Source organism: Coturnix japonica, chromosome 2, assembly GCF_001577835.2.
Source record: "Coturnix japonica isolate 7356 chromosome 2, Coturnix japonica 2.1, whole genome shotgun sequence".
Lineage (NCBI taxonomy): Eukaryota > Metazoa > Chordata > Aves > Galliformes > Phasianidae > Coturnix > Coturnix japonica.
In genome coordinates this window covers 47,931,163-47,954,931 of record NC_029517.1, presented here as the reverse complement: position 1 = coordinate 47,954,931, position 23,769 = coordinate 47,931,163, and the positions used below count along the sequence as shown (strand labels likewise).

At 38.2% G+C, this 23,769-nt stretch overlaps 1 protein-coding gene across 3 annotated transcripts in view; it reads left to right on the top strand.

The window, feature by feature from the left end:
- The window catches only part of FHOD3 (formin homology 2 domain containing 3), a 354,796-nt gene that overhangs the window by 7,478 nt on the left and 323,549 nt on the right, over positions 1-23,769 (top strand). For all 3 annotated transcript variants that reach the window (XM_015854309.2, XM_015854311.2, XM_015854310.2), the window contains exon 2: positions 23,168-23,274. In XM_015854309.2, the coding sequence (XP_015709795.1) occupies positions 23,168-23,274 (107 nt within the window). The remainder of the gene's footprint in view (positions 1-23,167; positions 23,275-23,769) is intronic.

The following is a 23,769-nucleotide window of genomic DNA, read 5'->3' as shown; positions in this document are numbered from 1 at the left end:
GAGGAGGGCCACGAAGATGATCAGGGGGCTGGAGCACCTCCCCTATGAGGACAGGATGAGGGAGTTGGGCTTGTTCAGCCTGGAGAAGAGAAGGCTGCGGGGTGACCTCACTGCAGCCTTTCAATACCTGAAGGGAACCTACACCCATGAGGGGAGTAAACTCTTCGAAAGGGCTGACAACAGCAGGACTAGGGGAAATGGTTTTAAGTTGAAAGAGGGAAGATTTAGGTTGGATGTTAGGGGGAAGTTCTTTACTAGGAGAGTGGTTAGGCCCTGGAAAAGGCTGCCCAGGGAGGTTGTGGATGCCCTGTCCTTGGAGGTGTTCAAGACCAGGTTGGACAGGGCCCTGGGCAACCTGATCTAGTAAAGGTGTATGTTTGGTGGCCCTGCTAGGCATGGGGGTTGGAACTACATGATCCTTGAGGTCCCTTCCAACCCGGGTCATTCTGTGATTTTGTGACTTAAAAAGTAGCTTACTCTCCTTTAGTACTAGAGGGTTTTTAAGACAAAGTACATAATACTTAGAAAAACTGGACCCAGTGTTGCTGGGGTCACTGATATTTAAACTCTTGATATTGTAAAGGTGATAAAAAAGTGTCATAAATGACTTGTAAGACACAACCAGAGCGTGCTGATGACACTCATGTAGTTGTAGGGCAGATGTAAGTGGGACTTTTCTAGGATTCAGAGAAACATGGTATTTTAGCTACATGCTATTTATTACTATATTGCAGCAGCTGCCACTGGAGTGTGACTTTTGGCTATACAAAGAGGGTAGAGTTTTACTTTTTGTTGTTGTTGTTTGTTTTGTTTTCTCTTCATCTCTAGCATTGTGACAGAGTTTTGCTTGCAAAGAGTTATCCTTTGCTCTATTTATGAGAAGTGTAAAGTCTCTGGTGGTAAAGACTCCCCCAGGTTTGCCAGAGAGAGACTTAAAGATGCCTGTTGTATTTTATTCCTTGCACCTGAGTAGTTCAGCAGACCTGGAGGGCCTGGGCAAATAAAGGCAGTGAGCACCTGGAGGAGAAATAGTGATTAGCAGTATGGAAAAGCAAACAAACAAACAAGGTGATTTTCTTTAGTCTTTGGAAGAAAATAAAAGGGAGAGTTCTGAAGTTGTGAGGTTCATTTATGCTGTTAAGTTTCATAGGTAGTAAGGATCTTTGCAGTTAACTGCTGACAAAAAAAATAAAATAAAATAGTGAATTTGTAGGATTCTCTTTCATGGCTGTTTTTTTGATCCTGGACCCTTTCATTGGGAGGTTGAAAGTACTGAGAAGCCTTGTAGTAGTGGGTGCTAAGGAAAGGAGGTGAGCTGTCTGGTTGCATCTGGAGTGATGGCTTGAAGACCACCACCTTTGCTACTACCTTTGGTCTTAAAGGCTTTCTATCATGAGGCAGTTTCCTTCAGACTTCTTCCTTTAAGTGTCTTTACAAGTGTGATGGAAATGCTAAGTCAGGGCTTGAAACTTTGATTGAACACCTGATAAGAAGGCAGGGCCAACCCAGGAGAGCTCAGGTGCATGCAATGTACCTGAGTGACAGAAGGGGTGGACCCAGGATCCACCCTTCCCAGACCCCATTTTAAGGGCAGGGGAGAGGTGAGGATATCTCATTGAAGTTTCCTGAGTACCTGAGGCCTTCCAAAGGTAAGTAGTTTCTTTCCTTTATTGCCTGTGGTTGTTCTATTTGAACGTGTCCTTACTTGCTCCAGCCTAGGACATTGCTGCTCTGCTGCCATTGCTGTAATTTCTCTTGTGCTACAATTGGAAATTAGTGGGAGTGTAAACTAAATGTTTTCTCAAAAACAGATCAGGCAGTCATGTCTGAAGAAAAGGTACTGATAGGTCAAATAACGCTATTTGTGCCTTTCTATCTCTGTATATGATTTGTTCTTATGTTTGTTGTTACTCCTCCCCCTGCTCCCCAAGTATTCTGTATTGCACTGTCAGTTGAGTGAAGCTTCTCTTATAAATACAAAAGGCTTGTAGCTTTTCAGTAACCACAAGTAAGATAGTCTGGTTTAATTAGCAATGGAGAAGAAGGGTGGAAGAAAAATGTGTATTTTACTTAAGGTAGATGTGTCTGATGTGATCTGTTAGTTGCCTAAATGATTTGCATCTTGTAATGGTCATTGCTAGTCAAATTTCAGAGGCTCTTAATTCACCATGATCTTTTTTTCTGCTTTGGTTATAATACATGACAAGCAGTGCCTTGTAGAGTTAAAATTATTAAAATATGTACAAAATAAAGCTTCTAAATGTGTTACATTTACTTTGTAGCTGATAACTTGTTAGTGTATAAGTGCTGAGTTCAACTGTTACTTTTTCAGCCTAGTCAAACAGTTAACTGCTGTGTTGTATTGTTTCACCTACTGTTTACTGGTTTTACTGTTCCTTCAGGGGATTATTCTTTCTTACATGTGTGCATTACTACAGTTAAGAAGCTTCTTCTAGTGTGAGTTTTTGGCTGCAGAAGAGAAACAAGAGATTTATTTTTTTTCTGGTGAAGCTGGTTGTTGGGAGGGGAAAAATTCAGCTCTTTCAGGAGGTAAAGGTGGGCGGTATCTGAGATATTGCCTGTTTCTCAGCTCAAATTGTATTAAATTATACTTTCATGTTTCATTTTTTCTTGATGGACTTTCACTTGGTTTTGACATGTAGAGGGGAAAAAGCTGCCTCAGTTGTGTGTGTGAATTCATGCCAAGCTTAGAAGATGCCATTGCTTTTGCTTTTTTGAACTTTAAATATTCAGAGTTCAGTTTTCCTGATGCTTTTGTTTTACTTTTTGAGGAGAGGTGATTTCACTGAAAAAAACCAAAAACCAAAATTCAAAAAAAGAAAAAAAAACCAACAACAACAAAAAAAAAAAACCCCAAAAAACCAATCCTTCAAGTTTGAAATCTGGGAGCTTGCAATAATGGGCAGAATTATCTCAAGATACAGATATTCATTCTTTGATAATTCATTCTTTGATAATTGGATGGGCCTTAATATGTCTACTGAACTTCAAAGCAGACACGTGTTCTTGTAGACTTTCTCATCAAAGTGCCTGCTTTAGAAGCAAGTATGTTCTAATATTCAGCTGTACATAAAGGATGAACAGGAAAAGAAGATTGTTCAGGCTAGGTTTCAGAAACTACTGAAAGCAAAACTTAAAAGATTGAATGTATTCTTTATGTAGTAGTAAAATACAGCCTTACTCTCAGTCACTTCACTGGTCAGTGTGCAGCTGCAGTTTTAGTATATGAGAGTCATTACAATTTGGTATACTATTAAAAAATATCCTAAAGGTTAAACCATGATGTTCTGTTTATGTTTTTGTTTGTGTGTGTTTTGTTTTTTGTTTTGTTTTCATAGTCTTAAAACATTAAGTCCTGAGTGTTTTAGGCCCTAGGTCTGAAGTTGTTCGTTACACAAAAATGTACATACAGTTGCAAAGGGAAGGCCTAAAAAAATGACTCCAAGGTTAACAAGTCAATCAGAGCTTAGCATTTTAAATTAGTAGCTAATACTTGAATGTATAAAGATATATAACAGCCTGAAGAAGCTTTGAATATGTATGTATATATTTTTGGCAGGTATTTTAGAGCATTGTTTGAATCCCCCCTGTGGCGCAAGTGGTAGAAGTGCCGCTCTGCTACACAGAGGCTCGAATCCCGGGGGTTGGACTCGATGATCTCTAAGGTCCCTTCCAACCTGCACGAGACTATTACTATTACTGTTACTATCCTTGTAAATACTCTTTAAAACAGACCCTTTATCAGCTACCTCTGCACAGAAGTTAAGGAGTGTGCAGGGTGAGGACTGTGTAGTTTCATGCTTAGGAGTATTTTCAGGAGAAGGCTGAAGTGGGCTACTTCAGTGTTGACAGAATTAAGTCATCTGAACAGCTGCCAGTAAAGGTGAAGGATATTGATTTTTCAAGGTTGCCAAAATGTTATCTTTCTGTCATAAGTACTAAATCATATTGAAAGGAACTGGAATAAAACTATCATTTGTTTTAATGTTTTCCTTTGTGGGCTCTTAATTGAGACAGGCAAGATAAAAGCGTGCACTCTGCTAATAAATGTGTTCGCTAGCACACAGTTAAGTGCCTTCCTAGTGCTGTTCCTCACCATGCTGACTGCTGAGTATGATCATGTTCCTGCAGCGTGTTTCAACATGTAATTGCATTGGCCTATATACAGTAACTTGGCTGTCTTGGAGCTTTAATCCCAGCCATTGTAAGAGTGCCAATTGAATTGCAGGCTAAAAATAGCCTGCATCCAGACATGCAGTTCGGTGCTAATATGACATAATTAAAACTTGACAAATCTAATAGGCAGAATGCTGTTCAGTGACTTCTAGGATCTTATGCTTGACCAAAGTATTTTCTTAACATGATGAACTTTGCTAATGTAGTCACACCTCAAATAAATGTCCTACTTCATTAACTTCTTTGATAGATCTGTTAGGGTCCTGAGAGAATGCCTTTACCTTAAAACCATTGTCTAGATTGTTGTTACTTCTTTGGGAAAGCCACTGGAAATAGGCAATAGCATTTGGCAATCATTAATGCTCTGTATGATTGGAGTGACAAAAAGCAGTTTATAAATATTTCTCACTGAAGTGTAAATTGAATTATGTTTGTTCCCTTTGTTTGTATGGTTTTGTTGCTTGTATTCCAACAAATAGTTCAGAAAGAAATACGCAGCCAACAGAGAAGAAGAGCTTGCTATCTTACTAGTAGTTATCAGCTAGTGTTATTTTAAGAAGTCTCAGTGGAGATTGAAATCACAGTCCCGTGTTCTTTATCCACCAAATTGTGTCTTGGAATAAAAACTGTAACCTAAATCTCTGAGATAACTAAACATAAACTCATAAAATATACTTCAGAGAAATAATCAAATGACAAAAGAATTCCTTAGTTAGTTCTTCAGAAGGATCTGCTGTGGATTGCATGCTGCAACATAAATCCATTTATGTATTCTTATGCTAAAATCAAGTCAAATTAAACTGCAATTACCATAGAAGTATTTTTTTTAATTGTTGTGTGTGCACATAGTGGAACTTTAATTTTAAACCTACCCTCGTCTTCTCGAATTGGTTACATCTAAATAATTTAAGCCAATACTGAAGAATATATATTCTGTTGGTGAGTCATGGAAGGTTAATATTGAAGATGAACTTATTCCTGCATGTTACTTTTTTAACAGGTGGTGTGTTTGCCTATTTAAAAATAAGTATGACCTACTACTCCTACTGCTAATTTTTATGGTCTGAGTTATTTCTTAAGAGACCATCCTACCAGAATTGAAGGCTGATGGAATTGAGGAGACTGTTAGAGGGAGGGTGAGAGTAAGGGAAGGTCTGTATGGTTCTACAAGATTTGGTAACAGGAATGACTGGGTTGTTAGCCAAATCTAGCAACTTTTCTAAACTGTGTTTTTATCAATTGTAACTTTATGAGTAGGTGTTATGGTGAGACTTGTTTTCTTTGTAAGATAATCTATTTTGCACTATAGCAGAAGGTACAAGCTCAGTTTACAAGGTGAGGTGGTTTGCAGGTCACTGTCAGCCTCCACTAGCAGACAGGTTTTTGTCCTTTGTAATAACTGTTTTTTGATTGATGAAACCATGATGATGGATGCTGTGCAGCACGACAGCTGTCTTAAGTGCAACCAGTGCCTGCTGCTTTTGTTGCTTAGGTAGGTGAAAGGAAAGAAAGCTGATCTAGAGAGTGACTGTATTTGTTTATTTATCTTCAACAACAGTACTTACTTAAAGCCTGGAAATAATGGGATCATGTTCAAGAGCAAATGTATTTGTTGCAGAACCACAGGGGCTGGAAGAAACCCCTGGAGATCACCTAGTCCAACCCCTTGCTAAAGCAGATTCCCTGGAGTAAGCTACTTAGGAAAGCATCCATGGGGGTTTTGAGCATCTCCAGAGAAGGAGATCCCACCACCTCTCTGGGCAGGCTGTTCTAGATGTCTGTCAGTCTTTAGAAGGTGGTTTTTGGTTTTTTTTTTTTTTGTGTTTTTTTTTTCCCCTCATGTTTGTATACAGCTTCCTGGGTTATAGTTTATGCCTGTTACCCTTCGTTCTGTCGCTGGGTGCTATTTAAAAAATAATAAAAAAAAAAAGCTGTATCTTCATTCTCGGTAGTAATTTCTCAAGTGCTGCCATAACCTGCAGCATAATAGAAGGATAAGCTAGTCATGAAATTGCATTAACGCTGTGCTTTATGATCTCATATTGGAAGACCTGTATACTCATGCCCCTGTTCTTAGTTACAGTTGGAAAATGCATACTGTGAGTTGCAGAGATGCTTGCATTGGGTAATATAAGGCTGACTTATAAGGTCTGACTGAAGATGATGCTTGTGTCTACAGCTGAGGAGATTTCAAGCTTTGATGGCCTTAGATGAGGGGACAGGCTGCTGGAGCTACTTCAGTGCAAAAGAAAGAAAGAAACAAAATCTTTATAATACTGATAAGGTCTAACTTGCCCTTGGATGCATGAGTATCTTTGTGAAAGAATGGGGAATGCCAAATAAATAGTCTTGTTCCTGTGGTAACTGTTGGGTGATGGCTGTTCCTTCTTTCTAAAAAGATGAGATTTTGGAGCACAACACTTTGGCTGATTGGCACAGCTGTGGGTAGGTAGAGGAGAAAGGCTTTTGGGATTCCACAAGAACAGCTTTAGCTGAATGCTTCCTAGTTTCAAAATGTTTAAATACTGTTGTTGCTGCTAGCAGATATTAGTTAACATTTTATTTATGCAGTTTGGATACTATGTTGTGCCTTTAACATAGTCCCCTAAGGCGGTACTAAGCAAAACAAAGTGCTAAACTGATAAGTAAGCTTTTATTATATATGACATCTTTTTTTTTGTTCTTTTCCCAGGGAAAACAGATCAAGTGTCAGTTTAGTATATCCCAGGTTAAATGTGTTTAATTTATGATTTTAGTGTGCTAGGTTACAAACAAATACAAATAACCACAAATAACTGGTTAGTACAATAAATCTGCATCTGAATTGACTCTTTGTTTCCCCAGGTATAAACCTTGCGTGGTATGGTCAGAGGAGGCATTTTTTTTCTGGAATTTTTAGTCATGTGAAGTAAATGCAATGGACTAGTGAGCCGTGAGTACGGCCTTAAAGCACAGCTCAGCAATCCCTTTAGACCTTCTGTGATAAACAACTTTTGCTTTGTGGTGGAGCACCACCTTATGAAGTAAGCTTCTATGATAAAGCTATTCTTGAGTAAGTTAAAATGATTTTTATTCTCCAAAGCAAGGTGCTCCTTTCAACTACAGAATAGATACTATTTGATTTCTGGCACTTAGGTGCCTCTAAGAGCAGCTGACATGCATCTTTTATCCTACCTTTTTTTTTTTTTTTTTGTGACTATATACATTTCATGCCTATCATTCCTTCCTTAGTGTGCTTTGATCATTCTGTCACATTATTCAATCTTAATATAAGATTAAACAGGTTCTAATTTTAAGTTGTCTATTGAATGTGATAATTCTTATACTTTTTTCTGTTTCCTGGAAAAACTGCATCTTTCTTTGTCCAGGAATGGTTACTTTGTCAGTAGTGTATTTTTGGCTTGTATAGTCAGGCAGTAACTGCTGAAGTCTTTGCATGGGATTTGTTGCATTTGTTTTCATGTTGTTATAGATTTGGAAGCTAAAGAAATGCAGTTTCCTCTGTTATAAGGGAGTACCCAAGACAAGAAAGCTGTGTGAAGCTTGGTGTGTTTAAGGGTAACTCAGTGCATTGGTTTGCACATTGAAAGTGGTCTCAGTGCAAATTTAGCAATGTACTGAAATGAGTATAAATTTATTTCTCTTAGAATTCCATCAAGGTTTTGGCAACCATTTTATCATTCTCAACCAAAGAAGGGTCAGCTTGTTATGATGACGTTGTTGAGCAATGACCTGTCAGGATGGAAATTACTGAATTACTTGAGTCTGATCTTTGGTACTCTTTGTTAATCTTCCAAAAATATTGGAAATAACTTGGGAGAGGAACCTGTTGAATACTTTGTGCTAAATGTACCACTGTTCTCAAATGTAGTCCGAGTTATCTGATACTGAATTCCAAAGGAGATCATAGAGGAAGAAAAGCAAGGAAGCCTGTCTCAGCCCCTGAGAATCTGCAGACCCACGTGTTATGGTTAAATTTATGTGCTGAGGTGCTTTTATGTCCTTCTGTGACATGACCCTCTGTGCACTAAAGCTATGTAAGCTTTGTTGTCATCAGTTTCAGTTTTCTGATTTGTTGTCTCACCAATGGGGTGACTGAGAGCTGTGTTCTGTCACCCACACATTGATTGTTGTCTTCACTTTACAAGGCACTCAGCTCACATTGCCATTCATGTGCACAAGTGTTTAAAATCTAGACTTACACTACCAATAGTGTCATGTTAAAAATGTACTGCTCATGCCTAATGGCTGAAATATTCAGTCCATTGGTGCTTTACTACTTCAGGAGGGTTCTAGATTTCACTTGTTGTGACACTGACCTCTGATTTCCATCTGCAAGGATTGGTTGGCAGTCTTGGGAAACTGCATTGGATGTCCTGGTTTAATAAAGTTCAGATGCTACAATTCAGGAAAACAAAACAACAACACCAAAACCCAACAAACGTAGATGTGATTTAACTTGTCTTACACTCTTGTCTTGCAGGGTATTTCACTATCAGGACCTGCCTATAGCAGGTGCTTGGAACTGGATGATCTTTAAAGTCTTTTCCAAACCAAGCTGTTCTTAGACTCTACATTGCTTTCTGTTTGCTGCCTCTTCTCAGGAGGACAGTGGCTAGCTGTGCCTTTGTAGCCTGGCATTGTTTCTTGTGGTTTGATATTAGCCTGAATTAAGGTGGTGGCTGCCTGGAATACCTCTTGTGAGACCAGAGTCACGAAGTTGCTTTGGGGCAGGAACTTTGCCCATGTGGCCAAGATTACAAACTATATGAAGGAGGATAGGAGGTTGTTGGTTGTTTTTTGTCATTCTTTGTTCTGTTTTTTGTGTGGTTGTTTTTTTGTTATTTGTTTGTTTTTGGTGTTGGTTTTTTGTTTTTGTTTTTCTGAATTGGTTTGGTTTGGGTGTTTGGTTTTTTCTTGTTTGTTTTTTCTCTTCTCTGATCTACAATTGGCAGGAAAACCAGGAGTGCCAAAGCCAGCTGGGGGATGTCTCACACTGGAGTTAAGGGAGATATTTAAGTGTAAATAGCAAAGTTTTGCTGTTGGGGTTTGTCAGTCGTGTACTTCTATCATAGCTGGATTTTGTACGCAACACTGAACATTGTGTTTTGTGGTTCCCCTCCAGCATAAGGACAAGGTTACCACTTACATAACAATTGATAGGTATGGTGGAAATTGACTGCAGCTCTGAACTGTAGGCCATCAACAATCTCCGTTAATTATTTAATAAGTTGTTTCTAAAGAAGGACCGTGGTTATTCACTGCTAATCAATACTTTCACATGGTTCAAGAAGGGCAATCAGGACAAATGAGCTGTGCCTTTGAGCTTTTCAGTGAGTGCAGAGTTTAGTGTGTTTAATTCCAGTTATTTGTCAGTGTGATTTCTTACTGTAAACATTGTCATACTGAAAAAGAGTAAGAGAAATATAGACTTCATTCTTATACTAAAAATGTTATATGTCCCAGTTAGTATAAAAGAAGTTTAAATTTTTTAGTCTGTGATTCAAGATATGATTTCTTGCAAGTGCCCATTTTTAATTTGTTAAAGGTATCACCCTGTTAGAGGTTTCAGCCTGGGTATGTTCAGAGAAGATGACAAGAGCAAACTGCCTTCAGAGCTAAACAAAATTACATGCTGTAAGCAAATGTGTATAAAGTAGATTCCCAGTGCTTCTTAACTTAAGGCACTGAAGGTAATGAGAACTGTGCATGCAGTTTTGTGGAAGAGCTGGGCTTAAGGTGAGGGTTCTAAGTCAGTATGTCTATGGCCATGAGTATATGGTCTGCCTCATTCCAGAGGGACAGGACAACTGCTTGTTTGATTGCTGTCAGCAAATCAGGGCCTTCACATCTTCCTGCTTGATATTTCCTAATATACCTTTTTGCAAGTTTGAAATTCTGGGTGCAGAATCTGGCTTTTCTTACAGGTGGCCATGTGAAGTCCCAGCATCTTCTTTGGGAATTATGCCTGAGTGTGTGTACCAGGAGAAGGAGATGCTGCCAAGAAAATCAGACAAGACTAACTTAAATAAACCTGTGGACTCAGTCTTAGGTCAGCTGCAACTTTGGGCAGCACTACACATTTTCTATTTAGGAAAAAGCATGTGATATTAATTATTCTTAACAACAAACATTGGAAAGAAATCTTGTGCTTCTGAGAAAGAAGTTTTAAATAAGCAAGACAAAGCTACAAGGAGTAATAGTAGTACTCTTTTAGATAGTTATGTGAGTCTCAGGTCTGAAATACAAACTGGATATCTCACTGGCCTGAGTGCTGGGAACACCTGCTGATAATTTAACTGGATCATGTTAACACTGAACAATTACAGAGAGAAGATGGCTGATAACTGTGGTACAGAGACAAGGTTAACAACGATAGTTGGATCTGTGGTGGTGGCTGGGAATGAGAAAGCAGTTGTTGCCTCTATGATATTAGAAAGTTACCTGTTAATGAGGAAATACAGGTGGTCACGTGAAATGCTGGCTACTGAAAAAACATTGTCAGGTGTTATGCATCTTAGCACATATAAGGTGTTTTATGTGTCTTCATTAAATCCACAGTAAGACCATCCACTCAAAGTAGTCATTTACAAGTCACTTTATAGAAATGAAAACAGGTCCTCATTTGGACCTACCTCATTTAATTGTAATTAGAGCTTGTATTTAGGGCTTTATTCATTCTGTCAAATATTGCTTACCGTAGTGTGCTGAGCAAGAACAGAGAACAGAAAAGACTAGGGAGACTTAATTGCTACTTGCTTTGTTAAATGATCCTAGATCCTTCAGGTGAAGTCTGTACCTTTAACTCATAGGTATGTTAATTATAACTGTAACAGTCTTACCTCATTGCAGAAAGAATATTCATGGCTGTCGTGTTGGAAAAATAAGTTCATACTGCAAGATATCTGAGACATCTGGAAGGGCCATGGGTTTCCTGGTTTAAAAAAAAAAAACCTTCTTGGTGAAACATCTGGGTCTTATTTCTCTAGCTAAACCAAATAACCTGAAAACTGTTTGAAGCATGTATTTAAACATAAAAGCTAGCAGAATGTGTTTTGGGTTTTTTTTCCTACCAACGAAGGGTAATGAAAACTTCAGGGAAAAAAAGAAAAAAAAAATCTAAAATACCCCAAACACTCCTGCAATAGAACTTAAATTAGCATTAAAAAAAATAAAATGGAGGGTGGGGTAGAAATGACTTCGTGTGTGCATATTTGCTCTTTACACTGCAGTAATGAGTATTGAAAATATTTTCTGGTTTTTCACAGAGGGGTAAAGTATACTTTTATTTTCTTACTTTGAAATTCATGCATGATAAAAAGATGCAGTCCTGTTCTGTTTAGTACGATTGAGTCAGCTGTTCTTTGCCTAGTCAAGTTGAACAATCATAGATGTTGTTTTTTTCTCTGATAATGGCTTTTGGATCATTAGGAGCTTCCTACTACTCAGGTTGTCAGCAGTTTCCTAATCTGCAATTTATTTATTTATTCATTCATGGAATCATGGAATGGTTTAGGTAAGAAAGAACCTTTTAGATCCCTTCTTCTGTGTTCCAACATCCTGCTATAGGAAGGAACGCCTTCCTGCTAGACTAGATTGTTGAAAGCCCCTTCCAGCCTGGTCTTCAATGCTTCTAAGAGAAGGGGCATCCACAACATCTCTCAGCAACCTGTTCCAGTGTTTCACTGTCCTCACAGTAGAGAACTTCTTAATATCTAGTCTAAATCTACCCTCTTCATTTATTTGCTTTCTCCTTTCTGGTCCACATCAAACACAGGCTTTCTTTAATGTTGCTGCTCACAATTTTATTTTAATGCTTTCTGGAAGCAAGAGCTCAGCAGGAGCAAACAGAGGCACTGGTGGCATGTGTCTCTGTGGCTTTTAGTGTTCACGTTTGCTATGGTCTGGCCATGGTCTGGAACAGCTACAAACTGGAGAATTTCAGTATCCTTTCCTCTTTTGCTTATGGCCTCCTGAATGCATCCCCAATAGTTGGTCCTTTTCACTTTTTAAATAGAATGGGGCTAGTTTTTTCAATAGGGAAGAAGGCTGGAGAACTGAAAGGCAAACAAAAGGTTGCCTCCGCCTTGCATGTTGAAAGGACCTGTTTCTTATTTCACTGACACAGGGTTGGAGGTGACATCATCCCTTTGGAGCTGATAGAGTTACATCAGTGGATAAACTGTGAGATTAGAATGGTACCACAGACTGTCATACTTTGCAAATAGCATTTTTTTTTATTTTTTTTTTAATGCAAGTGTTTAGGTGTTTTGCATTTGTCCTTCTACCGTGTAGTGTAAGACAGTATAACCAGCTGCTCTTCCAACTGTTGTAAATTAATTGGCAAACAAAAGTACTATGAATAAAACAGAGCTTCGTGCTTCATGTTTCAAAGTTTTTGATTGTAGCTAGCTCTCAGTAGAGCTTGTGAGCCATTTACCCTTAGTGGATGGAACTAGAAGAATGGATAGTGACAGATCTGAGGTAAAGTTCTCATATTTTTATTATAATGGCAGTTAAACTCATATTGAAGAGAAACTAATTCTTGATACAATTCATAATATCATTACTGAAGAGAGACTAATGGCTATTTTTTGTGACTGTCATTTGTGCTGTAGTATTGTACTGTTGTGTTTTTTTAACAGTCAAAAGAGTAGTGTGTTTTTTTTCTTTAGAGTCAATATGCAAATTAAGTAGTGTGAAAGGGAAGTATATTTTATTTGCTGTTATTAACTACCATGATGCTTTGCCTCACATGTAGTGCTATTTAATTAATTCTCATGAAAGAAGAAAGCCTATGCTTATTCTCAGAAGTTTAAGAATGCAGCAAGTACCAAAAGGCCCTGTTTGGAGTTGGGGGTGATCTGGTGATGAATACCTCAATCTAAGGATTGGAAGAACACTTACTATTTTTTACTGTGCCAAAAACTTGCTGTGTGACTGTGGGTTCAGGGCTGATTCTAACTCCTCATGCTGTTTTAGATTTATTTGTAGCTTTGTTCCAAACTGCATGTGCTGAGCGTTTTTCTTCATGTGAAAGTCTTCGCTCCTTTCAACTTTTTGTATTAAGCACATCTCTTCTAAAAAGCTGATGAAATTATTGCTTTCATATACCACCTTTACTTTCTCGTCCAACTCTGGAATGTAAATCAGTGTGCTTGTTGAAGCTTTGTTTACAAAAGAACAGTCCTCTGCTGCAAAGTTGGGAAGCTCCAGGTTTCTTTGGTGCAAGTGCAGTGTTACCATGCATTCTGGGAAATGACGAAGCAGCTAGTCCACACAAGTTCAGGATGTATGTGTGTGATAGGGTATTCTAAATGACTGTGCTACAGATAGCTGCAAGGAGAACTTGAACTCAATGAAATGGTTATCAGTGCTTACTTGCAATAGAAATTATTGAACAAAATACTCTGGGAATAAGGAGTTGTCTAGGCATTCCCCAGTTTACTTAGACATCTCTAAAATACTGTCTGCTCAATCATCAAAAGATGTTCATGGAATCTACTCCATACTCACCAACTCATGGATCTGTAGATGTTTATTCTTTTGTAATACATCAACTTTAACATCACCTTGGCGTGATACATTTCTAGCTAGGTGCTCCTGGGCTGTTTTGATGGCTTGGTGTTTGGAGGTATTTCAAGGAAACTTGAGCAGTTAGACCGCTTTGATCTGTCCCCCTGCTATCTTAAAAGTAACCATAAGAAAGCTGTTGGAAGTGGAGGGCAGTGGACTATGGTATGTGGTGTTGATATGTTAGTGACTGGACTAGATGATCTAAATCTATTCTGACTTAAAGTCAAAGAATCATAGAATTCTATGATATGCGGAGTTACTGGCTTTAAAGGTTGCAGTTACTAAGGCCTTGACTTCTGACAGCATTTAGACACAAAGCTGCTGTGTTTGGTCTTGTATGAATAAGAGGAAATTCTCAGTATCTCTTCTGCTGGCAATTTCATTTGGAGTCAACAAACTAGTCATCTGGAAGCTTAATTTATTGAGGACTGCAAAATACCGGTTCAGTCTTAGTGGGTTTAACCCTTATTAGTTATCAGAACTACTGTTTGGGTTTTATATTCATCATTCAAATATTTCTATTTAAATAGGGAAGAAAAAAAAAAAGTATTAGGAGCAGGCAGTGGAAATAAGAGCCCCATGTGGATTTGTTTAAGGAGTTTTCATGCGTACACAAAAGCAAAGGCATGTTGTGGTTCTTCTGTGCACAGAGAAGTGATAACTATGACAGCGATCTTTGACAGTAGGTAGTACCAGATGGTTTAGAGGGATATTTGAGCACCACCATAATAGGCATATTTAAATAATAGGTATTAGATTACTAAGCTCTTGAAGCATAAAAGTTTTATATGCTCTTAATTAAAAGAAAGAAGTTTTCTTATTTCTAGAAGCATTTGATTATATTTGATCTCTAAGCTTTGATCTCATGAGTGTTATTGGCCCACTTTGTACTCTATAAAGTTTAACTTATAACCAGCTTCATAATTTTTCATGTATTCTTTTTTTGTTCTGTAAAAGTCTTAAGAGTATAACTGCCCTGACTTCCTCCCCCCCCACCCCCCTTTTTTTTTTTCTGTACCATGATCCTCTCACTCTGCTCCTTCTGAGCATCTCAGTCTTTTGTTCTCTGTTACCATTTAGAGCCTGTTCACTTCTGGGGAAAAATAGATCAGGAATTGTTACTGAAGTTGTTTGTTTCTAGCTGTGTTCTCTGTGTGCCTTTCAAAACTGAGTGATCAGAGTATAAATAAGGAATGAATACTTGGTGGTGATAATGCTACATTCATCCTTTCCCTGCATACTTGTTTTTTGCTTGTAACTGAGTTGGAGAGTATGGCTTTCTGTTTGAGGATCGTTAAGAGAACTGTGTTCATTAGGAGCGTAATTTTTTGCTTTCCTAGTCTAGTCCAGACAACTGCTTTAAATCTGTGGATTGAATCTGCTGCTTGGCAGCTAATCAAATGGAAGGAAGAAATGTATGATAAAAGACTGAAATAGGTGAAGCACAAGTGTTAAAGAAGTTCTGCTCAAGGGTTGGAAATTTGACTTTGATCCCTTGTGCTTTTATAGATTTGGAAGTAAGAGTTGTGAGTCTGCAGCATACACGAATCTTTACCATTTGTGCGCTGTTCTCACATTGAGTTTTATCATCATAAACTTAGCAATCGTTCTCTTCTAATGATTTCTTAGGTTTCAAAACAGCAAAGCTTTTAAGAGACGCTCTTAAGTATTGGGAAGAGCTGATGAGAGTAATCAATAGTGTAATTGTCAATCGACAAAATCCTTCATATGAACCTCCAGGATTCAGACTGAATAAATGATTCTGTTGACAAGTGCATGATGTTCTCTTCCACTATCCCACTGTGCTTTATTTTCCTTCATATTCTGCATATACCTTTGGTGTTGATGTGTTTAACACAATGCATTTTGATGTATACTGAGCAATGGGTTTGTTCTTATGGGTTTTTAAATGTTTTTAAAGCTTTTAAATAGCTAACCAGAAGCCTCAGAGGAAAGTTCTGATTATAGTGAAAGACAGTTTGCCTCGGGATTCTCATTTCACTGCTGAGTATGTTTTTGTCCCTTGTTAACTTCAGTTCTCCTCTGCTCTGGCCAGAAGTCTGCCAGAACTACTGTTAAGTTTTTTCCCTATTAATCTGTTGTCTTCTCCCAACTCTCTGCTCTGACTTTCCATGTGGTCTCACATCTCATCTTTTGTTTCAGTGTTTTCCTTAGTTGTGATTTTTTTTTTTTTTTTTTTCCCCTAGAGACAAGGATGCTAAAGACCTGTAATGCTCAAATACTGTTTTTAAATACACCTTATTTCAAGACTGATACTCCATCTCCTTTCTTTATGAAAGGATGTAGGTGTGGGTCATGAGACTGGAAATACAGTATGCTCAGGAGGTTAAAGATTGGAGTCTTGCTTTTCATTGTATTCTCTACTGGGTGCTTAACTGCTGCACTGGTGAAACCACTGCTGCTAACAATGAATTTTGATTTACTGGTTATTGTGTCCTTGAAACACCTCTGTAAACTGTTTGGATGGTCGTGTAGCAGTTAAGTATTTTAGTTCCATTATTAGGATAGCGAGCAAACAGTAGTGTGCTAAATGCAGTTAAAAACAGCCTGTGTTCTCTGAATGGTTGAGTGAATTGAAAGTTGCTGGTAGGCAGCTTGTTCTTAGGGACACGTGTTGGAGTAAAAGTGTTTAAATCATTGATTCATTCTGTCACATCCCATATATTTTTAAGTATGGAGTATTTCACAGCTTTCAGTTTAATAAGAAGTACAGAAGAAGTTGAATGAAATTTTGTCACAAGTGTGTGGTTTTTTTTTTGTTTTTTTTTTTCCTGTCTCAGACTACTGCATCTTTAACGGAATGATTTTTGTGGTTTTAACTCGATATTTTTCCTACACACGTAAGTTTGAACAAAAGATTCCTCAGATGATGCACTCCACTGAAGCTAATCCTTTTCCCTCCTCCTCCTCTCCCTTTTCTTGACCTATCTCCTTCTTAGAGATTATTTCCATTTCCTTGGATACTTTCACAGTGAGTCCAACCAAATGGTAATGAGAGCATGTCAGCTGTAGGTAACCCCTGTGTATCAGCCAAAAAGCTGTGTATGGTTCTAAAGAAAGTATCCTGTTCTTATGGCCTCTCTCCCTTTTGTTCGGCTAAAGACATACTTAACCGTGAATGCTGGAAGAGCTTGTGCTTTGTATTTGTGGTGAGGAAAAGCTGAGCAAGGATGAGTTGAAGTGCCAGAAAGTTAACGAACAGTGGTTAGGTTATTCTCATCACGTATGCTCACTATGTTTACCATTAGAAAACTAGAAAATGTGGTGGTTTTGTTTTTTTTTTTCTCTTCACTTAAAGAGTTTGAGACGTTTTTGGTCTGAACAATTTCACTTTGTTGAGCTCTGCTCTTGACTATTTGATTGTGTTGTCTCAAATTTAACTGATTTAACTTAAAAAGATTGAATTGGACAGGAAGAATGTGTTAGTTCCCACACAGAGTGAAGTTTATGCAGAAATGCAATTGTTCTTAATGTTTTCTTAATTATATTCTACTTTTCAGTAACCCCCATCTCCAGTTGAATTTAACTTGCTTTCTTGTTCCACAGTTGTTGACGTTTGAGCACTAACATTTTTGAGCAATGCTCATGTGGCTGCTGGTGGAAGCCCTGGTGTCATATTTGGAAACAGATATTCTAGTAAAGTCTGAACTGCTCCCTGTGGAGCACTGTGTTAAAAGGGAATCATCAAGCACAAGGTCTGGCGAGCCAGGCGCATAATTCACTACCTAAGAATAGCAACAGGTACATATCTGTGCATTATGCTTTCACTGATGTGCTGCCGTTGCTTGAAACCCCCTGAAATAGCACAGTTCCAGAATTTTGAACTCTGAACTTCCTTTTGTTTTTCTGAAGTTGAACCCATAATATTAATGTAACAGCTTTCTGTGTTTGTTTTCAGTTTCTTTGTTATTTCAGCAGAATATTTGTATTGGCAGGGTGTTGTTCCAGTGGCTCTTGAGGATTTTGTGGCATTAATGTTTTGTCTGGTGTGCTGTATTACCTGACTCCAGTAGTACTCTGGCATCAGCTGGGCCTGAGATAAAAGCTGCTGTTTCATAGTAGGACTGCAAGTTGCATTCAAAATAACAACACTTTCATATGGGAGTAGTAAGTTCCTTTTGAACTGTGCTCTGACTATCTTATGACTGCTGGGAGCATAAGGACTTCTAGATCAACGTACAGTGGTTGCGTGCCATGTTGAGTGGTGTTCAAACTGGAAGATGAGAGTGGTTTTTAGCATATGCTGTGAATTTTGCTTTCTAACATCCAGCATACAATTTACTTGCTTACATTTAATATCATAGATGTCAGGCTTTCTACCTGAGGTGGGTTGTGCAGCACTGCTCCTGGGCTGGGTGCTTCAATGTCTTCTATGCTGTATTACCTAACTAAACTGGTTGTGACTGGAACATCTGTGTCCGTGTTGTGGTCTGATCGGCTCTACTCACACAGGAATGAGAGAATTATGTCCTTACTGGGTGGGCAGTTGTTAGTAACTCTAAGGAATGTCAGTATTATAGGGAGGTTGACTGTGCAGTGCATATTAAACGAGGGGGATAGTCCATTGTTCTATAAGAACTAACAGAGTTAGCAATCCTGTTATATTTTAATGAAGGGGTGGGGGGGAGTTGTTAGGAAGGTGGAGGAAGGAGATGGCAAAGCAGGGGGAAAGCTGGTGTTTATAGGCCTCTGTAACAGGACTGCAATTCCATTAGATACAGCTGAACCAGGAGGGAGCACATTTAGCTGGTGTGGGAAAACATCATGTATGTGATCTGTGAAGTAATACAAGGCTTTTTTTTTGATTGAAAAAGGAAAGATTTAATGTAAAGAGACTTTATGGTGTTGTTTTTTTGTTTTTTTTTTTCTTCCCATCAATAACTCTCCCTACTTTGCAAAGCATCCTGTAGGTAAGTAAAGTACATTCCAGCACTGATAAGAACAATTACCACCAAATGACGTTTAAGTGAAGGATGAGCTAAGACACTTGTCTAAGATAAGGATTTTCTGAGTCTGCGCCAGAAGCTAGAATTGAAGAAGGATTTTGTTTCTGCAGCTTGATACTGGATTACTTCAACTTATTTTTTATGTATTTCCTTTCCCTGTAATTCTGGAAACAGCAAAATGAGTGAAGTAAGCTGTCCGGCAGCTCCAGCTAGAATTGCTGGAAGTTTGATTGGTCTTTGCTTCCGACTGCAGTGTTGAGCAGTTGCGGTAGCTTGTGCTAACACTGATAAACAAGTTCATTCTATAAAGATAAAATCACAAAGGTGTTTGGCTTAGTTTTTTGTCTCTTGGCTGTTGACTTTTCAATGCGTTCTTGGAGTTCAAGAGAGATGCGGACAGTCGTTTGTCTGAAATCCATTCTTCTGCGTGGATTCTTTGGATGGAAGTGGAGGATTAGGAAAGAGCAGTTCTCCGAGTTTGATTTATTTATTTATTTATTAAACAAAATAATTGCATTTGTGGTCTTAGAATAAACAGAAAAGAGATTTTTCTGATGGTTTGTGGTACTGCTGTTATGTTTTCTAAACAGCAGGGAGGGTAAATATGGCATTTCCACCCCTCTTAACCTTTGCCATCCTACTACTACCTTGGGTCAGTGGGGTTAAAAGAAGCCAAAGGGAAGTTTGCTTGAAATGTGTGCTAACTCAGCAATGTCTAATAAAGGAAAGCAAACTTTGAAAAATTTCAGTTGGCATAGTATAGTATATGTTGACTTCGTTAGATTATTTACCCACTGTGCTTCATGAGCAACATGACAAGTGCATGCGTGGGGGTGCTGGCGTGTGTTCCTTGCTGTATATGTCTTTGCTTTGCTCTTCTGGCTTCTACCCTGCCACCCTGTGTGCCTCATTTGGATATTGCTTTTGGACTGCAAGGAACTGAAGGCATCAGATGAAAACAATAACTGAACTTTTTTTTTTTTTTCCTTCATTAAACAAGCCTCTGTAGTTTCTGAAGGCAGCAGCACTAATTTAACTGGCATGAGATAACAGCATGATAGTTGTCTTTCCTTCTTGCTGTTATTCTTTTGCCCTGTGGTTCCTTGTTCCTTAAGCAATGAAATTTGGAGAATTGTAGAACTGTGTGGAATTGTTTGAAACATTTAGTCACAAAGAGTAATCCTTATTAGCTCATTTCATATGCTAATAAGAAATTTTAATGTGAGCCATCATCAGTGGGAAAAGTGTGTCACAAGACTGTCTGGTTCTTACCTTATGCCATGGTCAGAGACACCTTTCCATTAGACAAGATTGCTCAGAGTTCCATCCAGCCTGGCCTTGAACTACCTGCAGGGATCCTTGGGGGCATCCACTGCTCCTCTGGGCAACCTGTTCTAGTGTTTCATCACCTTCATAATAAGGAAGTTCTTTCTAACATCTACTCCAAATATAAAAAATAGCAGACTTTCTCATTGTGTAGTAACATACTTCTTTGTGGTTATCTTTTCAATAAGGAGAAGTGGGGTGTTACCTCTTCCAATTTAATCATTTAAAACAAGGTGAGAGGTCATTGCCTGTGTAATGCTACTGAACTCTGAAGCTCGATGGCTGTATGATACAAGTTATTTTGGCTCCACAGATTGGAAGACTAGCCAAACTGACTGAATTTGGTTACCTGCAGAAGATGATGAACTGAACATCCATCCAGTATTCCTCATTTCCTGGAACCCCAAAGGAGCACTGCTAGCAATGTGTTTTCCCATGTCTATCAGGGAATGTTGCTCCCAGGGTTCTCTAAGGCTTGAGGTGCTGGTAAAGTGAGGGTGACTCAAGGGGAAGGCAAAGTTGGAGTTTAAGTCTGACCTTGTTCTGCCTGTTTCTAGTGAGGATCCAGAGGCAGGGCACTCCTCTCCTCATGTCTGGTTGGGATTCGTGCTGACAAATGTTAAAAGGATGGTAGCGTGCTAAATTCTGATGGTAGATGTTCTAATATTTAAAATATTTAATTGGTTTGTTTGCTTTTTCATAAGAGTTCAATGTAAAATTGCAGTAGTATAACTAGCGCTCATAATCTAATGGTCCTATGTGCTTCCTGTTTCTTTTCCTTAGGTTTCCCTGATATAATTATCTGTGGGAAAACTCTATTTCGAAGTTATTTAAAGAATTTCTAATTGTGGAGATGACTCATTAGGGCATCAATTCAGTTTCTTCTGAAGCTATTGTTCAGTTTCAGTTTTTAAAGCACTTTTGAGTACTTCTGTGGAAAAAGGCAGCATAAGTTTATTATGCACAAGAGATTGTCCTTTAAATGTAATTCTTATTTTATTTTATTTTTGGTTGTGACAAGCTCTTCTTGGCTCTTTTGGCCCATGCAAGAAGATGTGAATACGGTTAATGACTTGGAGGGACTGTCAAGAGAAGTTTTAGGAAAATGGGTATGAAAAAAAACCATATCTCATGATGATAATAGTAGTGAGCTATGCAGTTTAACAAAGCGTTGATCTCAATTTTTTGGAGAAGTAGGAAATACTGAGGAGTTAACAAGAGTTGTAAAGAATTCAGTGGATACTTCTAAAAGCTGAATGCCCATCTTGTTCATGGTCGTGGAAAACTGCTCAATTAAATGGTTTATTTTTTTGGAAGACTTTATTAAAAATGTTTGCCCTTTGATTGTCCTAGAAGAATGTGTGTGCTAATAAGGGCTAATAGGGAATTTTAATGTGAGTTATGATTAATGGGAAGAGCATGTCCCAAATGAGCTAGCTAGAGGCTTGTCTCCAGAGACAGGGAGAAGTGATGCGAAGCTGAGAAACATGAGATTAACACTGAACAGAGGGTAGAAACTCGACATTGTGAATTACTACTAATAAGCACTAATGGGTGAACATCAGCCATTCTTTGTGCTGAAGAAGTCAGACAATTTACGAATTAAAAAAATAATTATAACATCTCTCTTCTTTTTTTCTATTCTGCCTATAAAGTGAGAGTGTGAGTGTGGAGGTGAGGGTGCAGAGCAACATAATGATTATACAAAGGGATCATCTAAGAGTTTATTCCCATAATATTTACTCTGCTTTTGAAAGTATTGTGTTGCTGCCTTCTGCGTGTGTGTGTATAAGTGAGAAAGTCTTTTTGGCAGGATTCATCCTTAAGTAAGGGTACTACTTCCATTACTGTAACTCCTATTATTGTATACAATGTATGATGCTTTAAAGCCTAAATGAATACTATGCTCAGCTGAAGCTATGGAGATGAGCTGAAAATAGGTAGAATGCACTATTTTCCATTATCTTGTACACTTCCTGTTCACATCGTGCTTTTTTTTTATACGCTAAAGTCATAGTACATTAGTAAAGCACTGTTCCTTTTTCCTAATTATGCAGTATAATTGGAAATTGTGGGCAAATCTCCTAATCTCCATAGTGACAGCAGAACATTTATCTAATTAGTAGTTTGCCTTTTGGCATTACTTTGAATAAATTAGCATTTCATTTTATATCCTGGGCTACTGGGAGAAAGTTTCCCAGAGCAGTATTTAGTCTTTCTTCTCTAAGGACTTATTTTAAATTAGCATAGGTTAATAATATCCTTTGTACCCAGAAAGATATTGAATAGTAATACTGTTGTTATTCTTAATGTCTGGGAGCTGGGCTCGGAGGTTCTTTTCTTTCTTTATTCCCCAGGAGTTAAAGTGAAAACTCATGTTCGCATTATTTGAAGTGCTTACTCTTTCACCAGGGGTCTAAAAAAAAAAAAAAAAGAACAAGTGGGACAGGCTTAAGTACAACTTCACCTCCTCCCTCTACTCTTTCCATTTTTACAGAAGATGAACTTTTATTTCAAGATGTAAGCAGTGCAAAGCACAGCAGTGTGGGCTAATTCCCAAGTTGTGTTCTGTCAGTTATGTGTTGAAAAATAGCTCTTGTATGATATTTCCGTGGCAGCCCTGAGAAGATTAACAGTGTTCTTTTCTTACATGTAACAATCAGTGATAGGAAATAGGATAATTGATTTCTCTGGAAGTCTATACAAGATAAGTGTGACTTCCTGGGAATTACTGGAAGCCTAAAATTTTGATGGGAAGTTAATGCAGGTGGTTTGTCATAGATGGATTCTCCCTGATTTACTTTTCTGGTGCTGAAAGGAAAACAGCAAGAACAACTACAGAAAAACATGAGTGTGATAAAGGGTTGTAATTACCTTTCCTTGAATCATTAACTACTTTGGACCCTTGATGTTGTTGTGACCAAGCATGATGCAGTGAATATGGACTTGGGGCTGTATAAATTGTGTAACGCCACACATTCTCTCCTCCCTGTATGTGTTTGATTTAAGGAGGTCTTGTCTGTGGACATAAAAAGGGGGGATGCCTACATTAGAGGTGTATCAAACTAATACTAAGATCCAATCTGAAATTTGTTTTACAGCTTGATGACTGCACTCTTCAATTGTCTCACAATGGTACCTATCTGGACTTGGAATCCACTCTGGCAGAACAAAGAGATGAATTGGAGGGCTTCCAAGAAGATGCTGGGTAAGTAAATGTTTACTGAATTTAGATAAATAAGCATGCTTCTCCAGAAGCATTAACATTTCAGGAGTTTTTGTGGTTAACTTGGTGCATTTAGGTCAATGCAGAATTTTATCTTTTCTGTTCCTTTCATTTACAAGCTTGTATGTCCCCCTCTTTCTGTGATCAAGAATCTTATGACTGTACTAAGAAGAAATGCCAGGGTGACTGCTTTGACAAGTCTAATAAATCGAATTGTGCTTTGGAACTTGGTAAATGTTTTGTATAACTCAGATCTTGCCTATCTTTATAACAACCAATGTAGAAGATACTGTCGGTGTTCTTGAAGTTACAAACTCAATTTATTTTTGCCTTGAAATTTAAGTACTTGTATGCTCTTGAAGAAACTTGCACTGATTTTTCTGAATTAGTGCTTGCACATGCCTGTTGCTATGGCACAGCTTTCCATAAACTCTGTGATGAGAATCAAGAATACAAAAAGGATTAGCATCTATTTGT